The sequence below is a fragment of the Lepidothrix coronata genome, unplaced genomic scaffold (genome assembly GCF_001604755.1).
Source record: "Lepidothrix coronata isolate B3197 unplaced genomic scaffold, Lepidothrix_coronata-1.0 Scaffold66, whole genome shotgun sequence".
Classification (NCBI taxonomy): domain Eukaryota; kingdom Metazoa; phylum Chordata; class Aves; order Passeriformes; family Pipridae; genus Lepidothrix; species Lepidothrix coronata.
In genome coordinates, this window is record NW_016690246.1 from 3267420 (window position 1) to 3282368 (window position 14949).

The window sequence follows — 14949 nt, forward strand, 5'->3', positions numbered from 1 at the left end:
TGTTGTTTCAGGTATTTCATTCTCTAAACCAGCGAGCTCCATTGTTCATTTGTTTTAGGAAATAGTAATAAAAGTTGGGACTGGGGAAGAGAGTGCTCACATTTACCTGTAATTCTCACAGAAGTAGAAGCTTTGAAATCCAGGCTGACAATCTGCTCATCCCCTGCTTCTCACATGTTCTCCAGTTTCTGTTCTGAATTCCTTTGAGCTTAAAAACAAAAGCTGAATTCTTTTCAACCTGTGAAAAACCTACTGGAAGCTAAAAAGTTACTCAAAATTAGAGGAAAGAGAAATTTAATTCATCTTTCCCCAAATATCTATGCCATTTGGGTGCATTCTTTGGATTTTACCTCTTTTGTGTTGCAATTTCTGAGGCTTTTTGCCAATTTTTTTTCCAGTTTAATTGTCTTTTGGATCTTTTGGAATATCACTGTCTCCCTGATTAGGGGAAAGTTTCAAGAAAAACACAGTTCTCTGCATTGCTTGCTGTTAAAGCATATTGTTATCTGCCTTGTTTGGCAGAAGCACTTGTCTCTAGACCAGAATTTATGTGGTTAGTGAAGAAATACTCTGCAAAAACACCACAGAAGCTAAACTGGTGAGATTATTCCTTCACTGAAAATTTTCTTGTCCATTGTTTTGAGGAATAACTCTTGTTTTAGTTCTCACTTATTCCAGTTTCAGGCAAAATTTGGTACTATTTCACTTCAGCTGAAACAAATATAAGAAATTAATTAACATGAAGCTAAAGATATATTGAAAGCTAAAGTGACGGGGGATGGCTGAAAATTGAAGGTTCCTGTATACAGATCCAACAGATGATTGTGCAGTGAAGGAGGAAAACATCTGCCACATTCATGTCAGCTCACTGCCAGGGCTAATTTTTAGGGGTGTATATAATAATGTGAAGTCATTTTGAAGCTCACTTTGTGCTTGTAGATTGTTGATGCTCCTTTTTTCTGCATATCTTTTGAAGAATTGGCTGTTAATTAAGGTTATTGGTCTTGCTTGAGTAGAAAGATATAAAGTTATGGGTGCTAACATTAAAATTGATCTAGCTGGGGGCAGAGCTCTGGTAGCTGTGTCATTCCAACACAGTGTCACTTTATGGCAGTTCCCCTGTATGAAGAGTTCTCCTGGGTGCCCTGTGTTTCCTGCACATAGCTTCTAAAATTTCATATTTCTTGTAAGCAGCAGCGTGGTGGGCAAGAGACAGGATGGAGACAAGACTTTGAAAGAGAGGAAAAAATTATATGGTCAAATGCTCTGTTGGTCTTCTTTTATCCTGAGTCTGCCAAGGCCTTAAAACTAAGTGCAAACTGAGGGTGGAGAGTGTATGTCAGCTCTCAGGACCAAGAGTTAACTTTGAGTAATCCACCCAGGCCTGTGTGTAAATACAGTATGTGATTAAAGCCACTGGAAATATATTTCCTGTGCAGAATATCATGGGCTCTATACGGCAGCTCATGCTTCTTACTCGTTTTCTCTTGTATTTCTGTGACTTGCTCATTTAAAACAAAAGTTTTTCACAGCAGGAAACTGTTGCATGATACATCCTCATAGCACCTAATTCAGTAGGGCATCTGTGTTAATAGCAGCACTGTCATTCCTACCACATCAGCTGGTCATAGCAGGATTCTTCCAGCGGCTGTTTCCCAGTTCAGTTAAGATGAGGTGAAAATACGATGTGGTTGTAGTGCATCTCATTTCATTCTGTTTGCTTTTTTCTTTTCTTAAGCCTGCTATTTGAGAAGTGAATGAGAGTTTAATTCTAAATCTTTCAGAGCATATTAAATTTTTGTTTACTGTTTGCTTTGAAGGGGAGGTGGAAAGTGAAATTAATAAGTATAGAGAATGAGGAACTGTTACCTTGCATAGAGATCTGAGATAACCTGATGGTTTGGCATGAGACAGGGTGGCATGGAGTAAATAACTAAAACAAACAGACAACAAAAAAGATAAGGCACAGTTAATGGAAAGTGCATGTAGCTCTGAATAATTTAAGTCCAAAATTTTAAAAGTAAACAAGACAGAAAATAGTAGGGAGGAAACATTACCCGTTTTTCTGCAGAGAGATTAATTACTCTTCTAAGAGTCTGCTTTAGAGGTGTGAAACATACTTGTCCTTAAATCCTGGCTCTGGCGTGAACCAGCAAGACTCTTTGTCGTCACCTGTAAGACAAAGGCAGATGCATTGCAAGTGCAGTCTTTGTGTCCTGGGTGCCAACAATGGACAAAATGGGTTTTTTCAATCCACTGAAATAAGTTAACATGGAGGTGAACTGAATGTAGAAGTTTAGGTACAATAAATTACTTTCCATTAATTTGAGGGATATTGTGTAAGTAGAGCTATTTATGGGGGGTTTTTTGTACTGAGAGCAGAGATTAAAATAATCTAAAAATAATTACTTTGTGGGAAAAACATGAACAAATGAATCTCAATTCTTCTACGTTTGTTCCTTTGACAATAGATAATAGAATTATAAAACTGTTATGAAACAACATTGCAGTAGTATGTCAAACTGTTTTTTTATTTCATTGCAGATAACAGTAAGGATAATATTTGAAACTAGATTACGTGCATTATCACGTATCATTTAGCCATGGAGATGTAAGCTGGGATCAAAGCTTGTTTGGAAAATTGAAGTCCTTGGGACCATTAAGAAAAGAAGAGAGGAATTCTGAAGAATTCTAGGTTCCTTAGAGCAGGTCTCCTGTTGTAAAGAGATACAACGCTTCATTACATTGTGAAGCATATACTGAAGTCTACGTGTCTGAAGAAGGGATTATAACTCTTAGCTTTTTCTGGGTCACTCTCATAGGAGGTCAATCTATCATTAGAAAGTCAGGCTTCAGCTGTTGGGGATGAACTGTCTTGTCTTTGGTGTTATTTTAGTTACCTACCCATTTTGTGACATGATAGGAGCTTCAGCAAAACAAGATTGAAGTTAGCCCTCTATTTAGTCTTCATTATTATCCTGAGTTACATTTAGTAGGGTTTTGGGGTTTTGAAATCACTCTGCTTTTAGGGAAGTTGTTCTCACCATTGCACAAGAATTTTCTCCATAGAGAAGAAAAACACAGTCAATACTGGAGGTCAGGAATTGTCTTTCCACATTGCTGGCAATGCAAAGTTGGTTTGGAGAGCTGACAGATGGCTTGTGCTCAAAAGAGTCCTTCCCTCCTGTTCGAACTTTTGCATCCAGGTTGTTGATGTTTAATCTTAGTTATCCAGTATAAATGATGTTTCAAGCATTGTCTTTCATATCCCACCAGAATCTGTTACTCCTGCCAAAACAGAAGTAATAGCTGGCACAGGAGCATGGTTCCTTTTTTATTGATTTTTAAAGTTTTATTTTATTTTTTCAGTTTCTTATTTTGGTATTTTATGCTCTTTTCCTCCTCCTACAAGACTTTTGCCTGTTAGATTGTTTTGTTAAATGTTTCTCCTGTCTTTTCTGTGTTTTTATTGTTTTCTTTCTATTCAGACTTTCAGATATTTTCAGATTTAACTTGAGATTTCATATAAATTTACAGGTTCTTCACTCATCAGATCAAGGAATTCCATGGCTAGCTTTGAAAATGAAAGTGCAGTGGATCATATTTATTTTTCAGTTCTTCCTCCAAATGCTATTCATCCTTTCTCCCTAACATCAATGTGTCCAAGCATACCACTTTTCATTTTCTGCTCTCAGAGCTAAACACTTGGAGAAAATATTGACAAAATATTCTGTGCTTAGGATGCCAACTGGGACTTGCTTCCTCATTTAAATTTTCAGATTAAAATTAGACCCCTGCTTACAAGTCTCAGAAGGTCTTCATCTAATTCCAAACAGCCAGGTCATCTGCTTGGGAAGTAAAATAAGGAACAAAAAAAAAAAGGTAGCAGAATCTTAATCCTAAAAAGTTCTTAAGTGATTTTCTTAAGACAGATTTGAAACTATGAAGTGGCAGTGCTCTAGTGAATGGAAGTGTTGGACTGTGGTGCATACCAGCAGTCAAAGGCAATGTTGCACGTTAAGGACTCTACTCTCTGATCTTCATTGGTGAAGATCAAAGAGCATCAGCAGCCAGATCCAGATTTGCTTATTCTCAGTGGAAGGGTTTTTTTCCTTTCTGGAGAAAGTCCTGCAACACCAAATGTTTCAAACATTTTTATGTAAATCCCCCTCCCACACCTTAAGGAGGAGCTACCCAAAACACTGAGATTCTCCAGCTTATTTTTAAAATTTCAGCAGTAAATATTGGCACAGTATGATGCTATCTGTAGAAGCACTACTACGTCTTGGCACTCTATGTTGTTTCAAATTGGCTGTTGTTCTCGTTGTGCTTTAGCACAGGATTGATTATCTAATGGGTTGTATGATAATCATTTAGACATATGACCTTGTTAAATCCTTTCCCAAGAGATTAAATTGTTAGGCAATTAACAGGATTTGAAGATACACCTGTACAAGGATAAGTGTATTTGTGTCTGAAGTCATGAGAGAAAAAAACTTCCACATTTCTCAATTTTGTATAAGTTGTATTTTTCAATATGTTTCATGGTATTGCTTTTTTCCCTTTTTAGGTATTACACAGAAATGGCTTTATGGATCTGGACACTGACCATTCTGAGCTGTTTTTGCGTTACCTTATCCAGAAATGAGGAACTGAAATTTTTTCAGAGTGCTACAGAGCTAAATCATCTAACAGTGGATAATGACACTGGGATAATCTATTTGGGAGTGGTAAATGCTTTGTATCAGCTTACAGAAAACCTGGAAGTAATAAGATCTGTAGAAACAGGTCCAAGAAAGGACAACAAAAAGTGCACACCTCCCATTGATGAAAATCAATGTAAAGAGGCCGTACTGACTGACAATTACAACAAATTACTGTTGCTGAACAAGGTGGATAATACAACTGTGGTATGTGGAAGCCTTTTTAAGGGAATCTGTGCCATCAGAGATCTGCAAAACATTAGCAATGAGAAGTATTACGTAGACACTAGTGGAGAAAAGTCCTTTGTAGCAAGCAACGATGAGAATGTATCAACTGTGGGACTGATCACTTCCTTGAATAACGACCAAGTGCTATTCGTTGGGAAAGGGAATGGACCTAATGATAATGGGATTATAATCAGCACTCGGCAGCTTTATGAAAGAGATGGGAAAGACATTTTTGAAATGTATACAGACTCAGCAGCTGTTAAGTCAGCTTTTCACTCATCAAGCACACAACAATTTGTGGCAGTCTTTGAGGATAAAAATTATGTTTATTTTATTTTCAATCAGAAAGAGAAACAACCTGTCAATAACCGCACACTGATTGCACGTCTGTGCAAAGATGATGCCCACTATTATTCCTACTTTGAAATGGACTTGGGTTGCAAAGATGATGATGGTGCCTATGATCACTGTCATTCTGCTTTCATCACTACCCCAGGAAAAGAGCTGGCTGAGAGCATGGCTCAACAGAGACAACCTGCAGATACTCCCTCAGATGACAAAGTTCTTCTTGCACTCTTCAGCAAAGTAAACAAAGATGACGGCTCTCTGAAGTCCGCCTTGTGTGTGTTTTCCTTGCGGCAAATCAATGAAAAGATTGAAAAAAACCGAAATGATTGCTACACTAAAAAGAATACCAGCTCATTTTACAAACTTTTTGCAGCAGAAAACCCGTGTGCATTACATGGACTGGTAATATGAGTAATATCAATATTAGTTTTAGAATCTGTGTTAGAGTTACTGAAAAATATACAGCTACTGTTTTGGTGTGACTTTGAGCTAAGATCAGATGACTGAAAACTCAATAGCTGGACTTACTATAGGAATGGAATGTTCTTGGGGGGCTGTGGAACAGGTCAAGCAAGAAGTGGCAATATAGTCTAAATTTTGAGTCTTTTAAAAAGGATTTGATGTTTTCTGAAAGATGAATGTGGCTTTCCTAAATGCACTTCTTTTAAAGGTTTCCTTCTGGTATGGAAGTTACTGAGTCAAGTGCAAGGATTTGTTACACCCATGGTCAGCTTCTGGATGATCACTATAGACAATTCTGGTTTCAGTTAATGTATTTATAGTACTTTTAAATGGTATTAAGAATATTTTAGATTATACTGTAATTTAATGTTGTTTTTCACTTGTATTTTTATTTTAAAATTACTGAAATACCCAGATTTCTTATATTCAGGTGGTGTTCATATTTTGCTGTGGCTCAAAATAATTCCATAGCATGATAGCCATCTTCTTTTTATGGCCTGTCATTATCTTGGCTATAAAGGTTTTGGAGGGTACTGTTACACCCCTCCAGATACTGTTCTTCAATTTATGACTGTCAGTTTTCAGCATCTCTGTTGGCTTTATGATGGTTTTGCCCATATCACTCTATTCCCAAGCCCCACTTGTGCATGCCATTCATTACTGCAGCCAACTCTAAACTAGGTTGAGAAATTAAGTCATTTTAAAAATAACTCAGCAAGCTTTTAGGAGGATATCTTAATTCCCCAGCTTGACCAAGGTACACACTTTCATAAGCAGCTGTTTGAGCACAACTTGAGAAGTGATGTGCTGTAGTCCAGAGGGAGGAGTGAACAGCTGAAGAGATGGGGCATGGGAATACCTTTTGTTGGTATCGACCCGTAATCCTTCATCTTGTGAGACTACAGCCATCTCCCACACAATAGGTCACTACTGCTAATAGAAGCTAAAAGAACACTTTTTGCTTCAAACCACCAGTGTTACTCTCTGCAGTACCCTGCATATGGGGTAAGCATCAAACATAGAAATCCTGAATGTGACAAGTGGAGTGGCCATGGCTTCTGACAAAAGGAGGTGTGGATTTCAGATCAGAAAGACAGTTTTGTTACCAAATATAGCAGGAAAGGCAAGGTGTGAATGAACTTCCTTCTGGTGGCACTCTCTGCAGCTCAGTATTAAAGCATAGTGAAGAGAGAATGTGTTGAAGTTCATGAGAAGGTTGCCGGGGGTTGCTCTTCTATGGATAGCAGCAAATTAAGAAACAAAACAGCAATAAAAAAAACAATCTTTAACACAAAATTGGTTAACCTGATCTCCATGACATGTTCATTTTAATTGAACAAACTGGTTATTTTTTAAAGTGTGCTGCTATAATGAGATAGAAACAAAAAGTTTTCTCTCCCCATACCTCCTGGAAAGTGAAAGCATTGAAGCAGTTTGCAACTAGCAGGCTGCTCTCTGATTGCTGCCTGTTGACTGGGGGAAAATGGCCAGATAATCCATTTCTCTCTTTGTACTCTTCAATGTCTGAAGTGTATTATACTTTCTGGTAATAGGGCTGCACTTCATTCTGAGCTAGGAATTAGTGATCTGAATGTTTAACATCGCTCTGTGTTGCTATTCTCTATTAGAATGCAAGCAAAAATTTCCCCTGCGGCTCCGAACACTTGCCATACCTCTTGGGAAGTTGGAATGGTGTTATAGAGAAGCCAGTACTACAAAAAGAAGGGATGAATCTCACGGCTGTCACTGTGGCTGTGGAGAACGGGCATACCGTGGCCTTTCTGGGAACTTCAGATGGTAAAATTCTTAAGGTAACGAACTGGACTTAAAAGACTGGAGGTATTTAAACGGTTGTGAACTGTAGTGATAGCATATGGCTACTCTAGAAGTAAACGGGATTTATAAGATCACCTACCAAGAATAAATTCTCTTGGAGCTTGGTATTTTTAATCTCAGAGAAAAACCATATTATTGCTGATGTACCTCAGCTATCCGATACACAGACTGAATTAGCATTGCCTGAATGACACTTTTTCCGAAGGATTACATACTTACTGAGAGCTTTATACAAACAGCCTTTGGTAATCTAACAGCTGCTCTAGCCTTATCTCTATTCAAGCCCATACTAGTTTAAGAGCAACTTTTCATTTTGTCATTCTGGCCTTTCAGTGAATAGAGGTGGCAATACAAAGCCCAGGCTGAAGCTCTGATAAATTCTGATTGTGTGGTGCTCAAGATTTGACATGTTTGTAGTGTTAAAATATCAAGACTGCAACACCAAACACCTTCTTTTGCTTGAAGGAGAGTGATGGCCATGTCCAACCGAAAACCTAGCACTGCCGAGTCCCACCAAACAATGTCAGAAGTATTCAGAAGGCATGTGGGTGTGGTGCTTAGAGACATGGTTTAGTGGTGAACATGGTGGTGCTAGATTAGTGATTGGACTCGACAATCTTGGAGGTCTTTTCCAACCTTAGTGATTCTATGATTCTATGTCCCTAAGTGCCACATCTATAAATCTTTTAAATATCTCCTGGGATGGTGACTTAACCGGTTCCCTGGGACACTTGTTTCAATGCTTGACAAACCTTTCTATGAAGAAATATTTCATAATATCCAATCTGAACGTCCTCTAGCATAACTCAAGGCCATTTCCTCCTTCCCTATTGCTTGCTAATCATGAGAAGAGACCAACCCCCACCTCACTACAACCTCCTTTCAGGTAGTTGAAGAGAGCAATAAGATCTCCCCTCAGCCTGTTTTTCTCCAGACTGAAAACCTCAGCTCCCTCAGCTGTTCCTCATAAGACTTGTACTCTTTACCCTTAACCAGCTTCCTTGCCCTTCTCTGGACATGCTGCAGCACCTCAATGTCTATCTTGTAGTGAGGGGCCCAAAACGTGACACGGTACTCAAGGTACAGCCTCACCAGTGCTGAGTACAGGGGTACAATCACTTCCTTAGTCCTGCTGACCACACTATTTCTGATACAAACCAGGATGCCATTGGCCTTCCTGGCCACCTGGGCACACTGCTGGTTCATGGTCAGCCGTTTACCAGCACCCCCAGCTTCTTTTCTGCTAGGCAGTTTTCCAAACACTCTATCCCAAGCTTGTAGCTTTCCATGGGGTTGTTGTGACCCATGTGCAGGATCCAACACTTCACCTTGTTGAATCTCCTACAATTGGCCTTGGCCCATCAATCCAGTCTGTCCAGATCCCTCTGTAGAGCCTTCCTACCCTGCTGCAGATCAACATTCCAACTCAGCTTTGTGTCACCTGCAAACTGACTGAAGGTGCACTCAATTCCCTCAGCCAGATCATTAATAAAAACATTAAACAGGACTGGCCCAATACTGAGTCCTGAGGAACATCACTAGTGACCAACTGCCGGCTGGATTTTACTCCATTCACCACCATCTCTGGATGACCCAGCCATCCAGACAGTTTTTTTACCCAGTGAACATTGCATCTGTACAAACCATGAGCACCCAGTTTCTCCAGGAGAATGCTGTAGGAAACAGTGTCAAAGGCCTTAGTGAAGTGTACGTAGACAACATCCACAGCCCTTTACTCATCCACTAAGTGAGTCCTCTTTCTGACCCTTCTTGTGGATGGGCGTCACATTTCCCAACCTCCAGTCAAATAGGACCTCCCCAGTTAGCTGGGACTGCTGGTAAATGATGGAAAATGGCTCAGGGAGCTCTTCTACCAGCTCCCTCAGTACACAGAGGCTTCTTGTGTGTAAAAGTGGTGCAGCAGGTCACTGATCAATTCCCCTTGAATTTTCTGTGCTTCATTCTGCTCCCCATCCTTGACTTTCAGTTCAGGGAGTTGGGTACCCTTAGAACAACTGGTCTTAAAGACTGAGGCAAAGAAGGCATTAAGTACCTCTGCCATTTCGTCATTTTTTTTCCACTATGTTGCCCCCCACAACCAACAATGTATGGAAATTCTGCTTAGTCCTGCTTTTGTTGTTAGTGTGGTTTCAGAAACATTTTTATTTTTTTTTACTGCAGTAGCCAGATATAATAATAATATTTGGGTGAAAAGAAGCAACATTAACCACCTTTCTTTCTTCCATGAAATAGGTGTTCCTGTCATCCACTGCAACTGAGTACAGCTCTCTTGCTATTGAACTAAATAAACCCATAAAGAAGGATCTGGTCCTTGACCAAACCCAAGAAAATCTGTACGTGATGACCACAGACAAGGTAACATGTCCTGCTTGCATTAAGGACCAGGCCTACTTTCACTTTCTCTGTAGCTTGACCTGAGATTTATACATTTCTGTGTTGTTCCCAGAAGTCACCCTATTTAGTGGGACTCCCCCTACTCTGTGTGTATAAAGACCCTTCTCAACTCTAAGCTGATGGACTTGTTTATTGTGACTTGGAGAACTGTCATATCTGTGATGCTTAGTGATTGGGAATGGGAAGTGAGTTCACCTCTTAAGCTCTCATACAGGATCTGTGAGAAGGACAAAGTGAACATGTTTGGCACCAGAAAACCTCGGGACCAGACAGCCCTAGAGCTCGGTGTGGTGTGTGTGGAGCACTGGTGGATGCTCTAGCTGCCATCAGTTCTTTTAAAGAGTACTTCAGGATTCTGGTGGCGCACATACTAGCACTGACACATCTGTAAAGCCACCAGGAGTTTTTGTGGGTCTTACTATCAAAAACTAAGAAGCAATGGAGATAATTACATATTTGGGAAACACTTTTGTTTAAGCTTCTGCTTGAGTGTAGCGGGAAAAGTCCAATTTTTTAGGAAAGGCACAGGTAATCTCTTTCAGGTTCCCCTTCTTTGTGCTGTCATGTGAGGGCACAGTGGAGATTTGTAAAGAAAGGGAGACAAAAAGCAAGTAGAGATGAGAGGGATGCCAGATTTTTCCTTCACCTCCAACTGTAACCCTCTTCTGACACTTTTCTTTGTGGAGGCTGGAGCTGCTGGTGTCAAACGCTTGATTCAGCAGCTCTCTGGTACAAGGTGGGTAACAGGCTGTGACCATCTGCAGCCCTGACAGTGACATGGAATACAACATGGGAGGTGCTTTGCAGCAGTAACACACAGAGAATGAGGGGGGCAGAGGGGGGGCTATGAAAGGAGAGTATTTGGAAAAACAATACAAGAAGAATATTTTCTGACTGTTTTATAAAAGGATTAATATAAATTCATGCTGCAAGAATGTTATAGTCTAGCTGAAGGTTTTCAGGCTAGAAACCACGTTGGAAAAAATGCCAGATAAACAACTGATAAAGATTTAATAATATGTCAGTGTGAGACAGGTTTTCTTTTCTTTTCTTTTCTTTTCTTTTCTTTTCTTTTCTTTTCTTTTCTTTTCTTTTCTTTTCTTTTCCTCCCCTCTCCTCTCTTCTCCTCTCTTCTCCTCTCTGACCCTCTCTGACCCTCTCTGACCCTCTCTGACCCTCTCCTCTCCAACCCTCTCCTCTCTTCTCCGACCCTCTCCTCTCCAACCGTCTCCCCCTCCCTCTCCTCTCCTTTTCTTCAGTAGTCGATACTTCTCATTTGGATTCTGTTCAGATTTGGAACAGAACTCCTAACTTCAACATTGTCCACGAAACTCTGGGTGGCCTGGCACCACATATGACAAGCTGGCATGTTATGTAAAAGCCCTGAGGCCCTTATGAGGCTACAGCATGTCCTGCTGAGTAGCGTAAGGGATAACAGCAATCTTGAAGGAAGATAAGTTTTCTGGTGGCAGTCACCTTGAAATAGTAGAATTTAAAAGGCCAAGACAATTGAAACCTGCAAAAAAATAATTCCATCTCTACAAAACATTTAAATTTAGAAAACAGCAAATTTATGCCAAAGAAAGGATTTCACTTTAATCTTTTCCAAGTAGCTCTCGTAGACGCTGCTGTTTCTGAATAATATGAATAATAGTTTTCTTTTACAAAACCTGTTTAGCTTAAATATGAATAGCTAAAGTTGGGAGCTCTGTAATGGCATTACATTACTGTCATCTCCAGGAGTTAATTACGATGAGCAGTCCCACCCACTTTTAGAAGCAGATAGACAGGAGGAGAATAGAGGCCTTCAGAGCTGGGAGAAATGAAGCAACTAAGTGAGGGGAGAAGAATAAATGCTGAAACATGCACTTCTGGGTTAAGCATGGCTGTGAGTTCTAGGAATAGAGATATCAGAACTCTGCTTTGTGAGTTTAAATGGGTTTAGAGTTATTTAAAATAAGGTAAACAATAAAGAGCAGCTAGCTGTGCTGATAGGTGTGCAGGCTGGTGAGCTACCTGACAGATGCAGCCTGCCTCAGCATTTGGAAATTAATTGCTTGGGTTCTGTAAGCACTTGAGCAAAGTGAAAGTGGTGATGTGGCAGGCGATAAGAGAAATACAGACAAGAGAAATATAGGCAAGAATGATAGAGGTTAAGTGCCATAGTGAGAATCAAGCTCTTCCTTTCCTGTTTCATTTTTCCTCCCTCTTCTCCTAGCTTCTGCTGTGGTGTCAATAGCAGTGGGTGGCTTGGAGGAAATGCTTTCAAAAGTTGGTCTCCTCTGCTCCCACAGCTTGGACAGAGAGTAGGAGAAACCCCTTGCAGCTTCTTGGGGGACTTGGAAAGGAGCTTAGCACCCCTGCGCTGCTCATGCTGATTCATTACAAGTGTACGTCACTGGTAGGATCCCAGATTCCTTACGGTGCATACCATACTGTGAGGAAAGCAGAAGACTGTGCCAGTCACTTGCCATGATCACTAGCTTGTTCGCTTGTTTTAGTTTTTAACACTCTTTGATTTAGAGTGCCAACTAGAAAATCTCTAAAATTAGTTTATTTGCATTTTGAAAGTATCTGTAAACAGAGCTGCTTTTTTGGTTTGGGTTTTGGTTTTTTTTAATCATTAAGGTCACATAAAACTTGCAGAGACAGCAATCTCTGGGGCTTGTTTATGCCTGCCAGAATTATGAAATAAATACTTTGTCATAAAAAAAACCCCATTCACTGGATATTCAATTTCTCATGGGTACCAGTTAGTGAAACAGAGTGCCAGTAACTCAGTACCAGTTAGCTAAAAAGAACAGAATGCTGAAAAGGTAAACACCTGTATTAATAAATGCAAGCAAACTGCACAATATTGGCATTTTCCCTAAGTGAGTCATTTTCCTTAACTCTCCAAATGTGAGGAAAAGGCCAAACTCAGGCTAGGAAAGTAGTTTTTAATTGCCAATTGTTTTAAATGAGATGATAAGAAAGCCTACATCTCAGAGTTACTGTTGCTAGACTTTTTGCGCTCTTTAGAAGTGAAACATAACCATCAACAGGAAGATGTATATCCCACTCTTCTCTTGCATCATTTCAGCAGCATAGCGAAAAGGAATGGTTGTTTGCTGGCTCCTCTTTCTGTGACAAAGTTGTTTATTCTCAGCACCAAAGGAAATCAAAACCAGAAGCTAAATACTTACTGGGGGAATGAGACATGAGAATTGATGATATTCTTTTCCCTGCTACTTCCTGTCATAATTATTTCCATTTTATTTTGTGAATGTATTCCATGGTGGAGGGTTATGCATGGAGAAGTGCAGTAACCCGAAGCGCCCTGGTTCTCTCATGCTTGCAGACTTTCTGAAATGCCTTCTGGCTAAAAGTGCATTTCCAAACAATTTCATCTCTGTGCTAGTGATATGGAGGGGAGAATATTCTGTTAAAAAAATTATCTAGTCAGTTCCAAGTTAGCCTTTTGAAAGTATCTGTCCTGCAGTAGCTGTTTCTTGAATTCAGAGCATTGTTGATGCAGTTTCTGTCCTGAGATGACTGCTGTAATGCAGATTTCCAGAAGTAACATAACTGGAGGAACTGAAAAGCTCAATTTTTGTAAGATTTGCTAATGATTCTTGATTATAACAATGTCCTACATCACTTTGAAGACCGATTAAATAATATTGGAGTGAGAAAAAATCAAGAAAAAGTGTGGGAATTTGGACTGTTAAGGGAGAAAAAACAGACTCTGGTTTTGTACATATTTTGTTAAGAACAGGCTGAGCTCTGATGATAATAATACAGGGTCAAGCCTTCTGCTGCCACAGGCAATGACGCTGTACAGCTCTGTGCACAAACATTTCTGTCTTGTTGTGCCTTCTGCAGATGTTATGGTTTACCTTGCTTTTGGTTCTCCAGGTGTATCGGTTACCTGTGCAGGACTGCCACAAACATTCGGACTGTGAGAAGTGTGCCCAAGCGAGGGATCCATACTGTGGCTGGTGTGTGAGAGAGGGCAGGTGAGTGCTGACGGTGTTTGCTCAGGTGCAGGCAGTGGAATAGCTCAAGTTTTGACACGTGCTATGGGTTACTGCTCAACGTAGTGATCTCAGCATTTTGTACTCAGCCTAACACTCCAGATAGTGATTTAATTTTATTTACAAAGACATTAATATCAATATTCTATGCACACAAAAAAAGTCCCCGTTTACTTATGCAGATTTGATTAGTTTGGGAAAATATATACTTTTCTGCTGATGCTGAGAATGAGTATACGTTTTCTAACTGTATATTTTATCTCTCTTTGAACTGTACAGTCAAATGTTCTTCCAGAAAATAAAAAAATGCTCCCTATTTCAAACTCAGAAAATATAGCATGTATTTTAAGTAGAGCAGTAAAATGTAAAAAAGAACACAAATGGAAAAAACTGTTCCATGTCTAAAATAAAGTGTGTAGCTCAAATGCTGATTTTATATAAACTTCATCTATCAAGACATGAGGCTACAGGGGACCCTCACCTACCTGTAGGAGAGCAGAAAGTGGTATTTGGCTGACTATCTGCAGAGGTTCACTGAATGAATATTCAAACACATGTAAACTAGGACAGCACTGAACTGCTCTGTAATGTCTTTTCTTTGCACTCTGCATTGATTGGAGTGCCGAGAGGGAAGAGCAGCCCTGCAGTTCTCTTTTTGACTAAGTTAATTAACCCCTTGGCATGAGTGGTTGGGAATTCGTGATTCTAACTTCTTGCTGTTGGAACAAAGGGGATGTTTAATTATAATATACAGATGAATTTCAGGCTTCTACCTTCCTGCCTGAAAATGTGAACTACTGCATTAGGTTACCTATCAGCCTGATGTAGCATAATATGGAGCACTGCAGAGAAACTTATGCAGTGTGTGCAAGTTTATGTAATATACTGTAACTCCTCCAGCCTGGGTTTCAGTTGCTGTGGATGAAACCCGAGGATCTGGA

The 14949-nt window shown here is 39.8% G+C and overlaps 1 protein-coding gene across 3 annotated transcripts in view; it reads left to right on the forward strand.

The window, feature by feature from the left end:
- PLXNB2 (plexin B2) overlaps positions 1–14949 on the forward strand; it is a 259192-nt gene that overhangs the window by 171403 nt on the left and 72840 nt on the right. For all 3 annotated transcript variants that reach the window (XM_017818176.1, XM_017818177.1, XM_017818178.1), the window contains 4 exons: positions 4571–5681; positions 7370–7552; positions 9831–9953; positions 13890–13990. In XM_017818176.1, the coding sequence (XP_017673665.1) occupies positions 4571–5681; positions 7370–7552; positions 9831–9953; positions 13890–13990 (1518 nt within the window). The remainder of the gene's footprint in view (positions 1–4570; positions 5682–7369; positions 7553–9830; positions 9954–13889; positions 13991–14949) is intronic.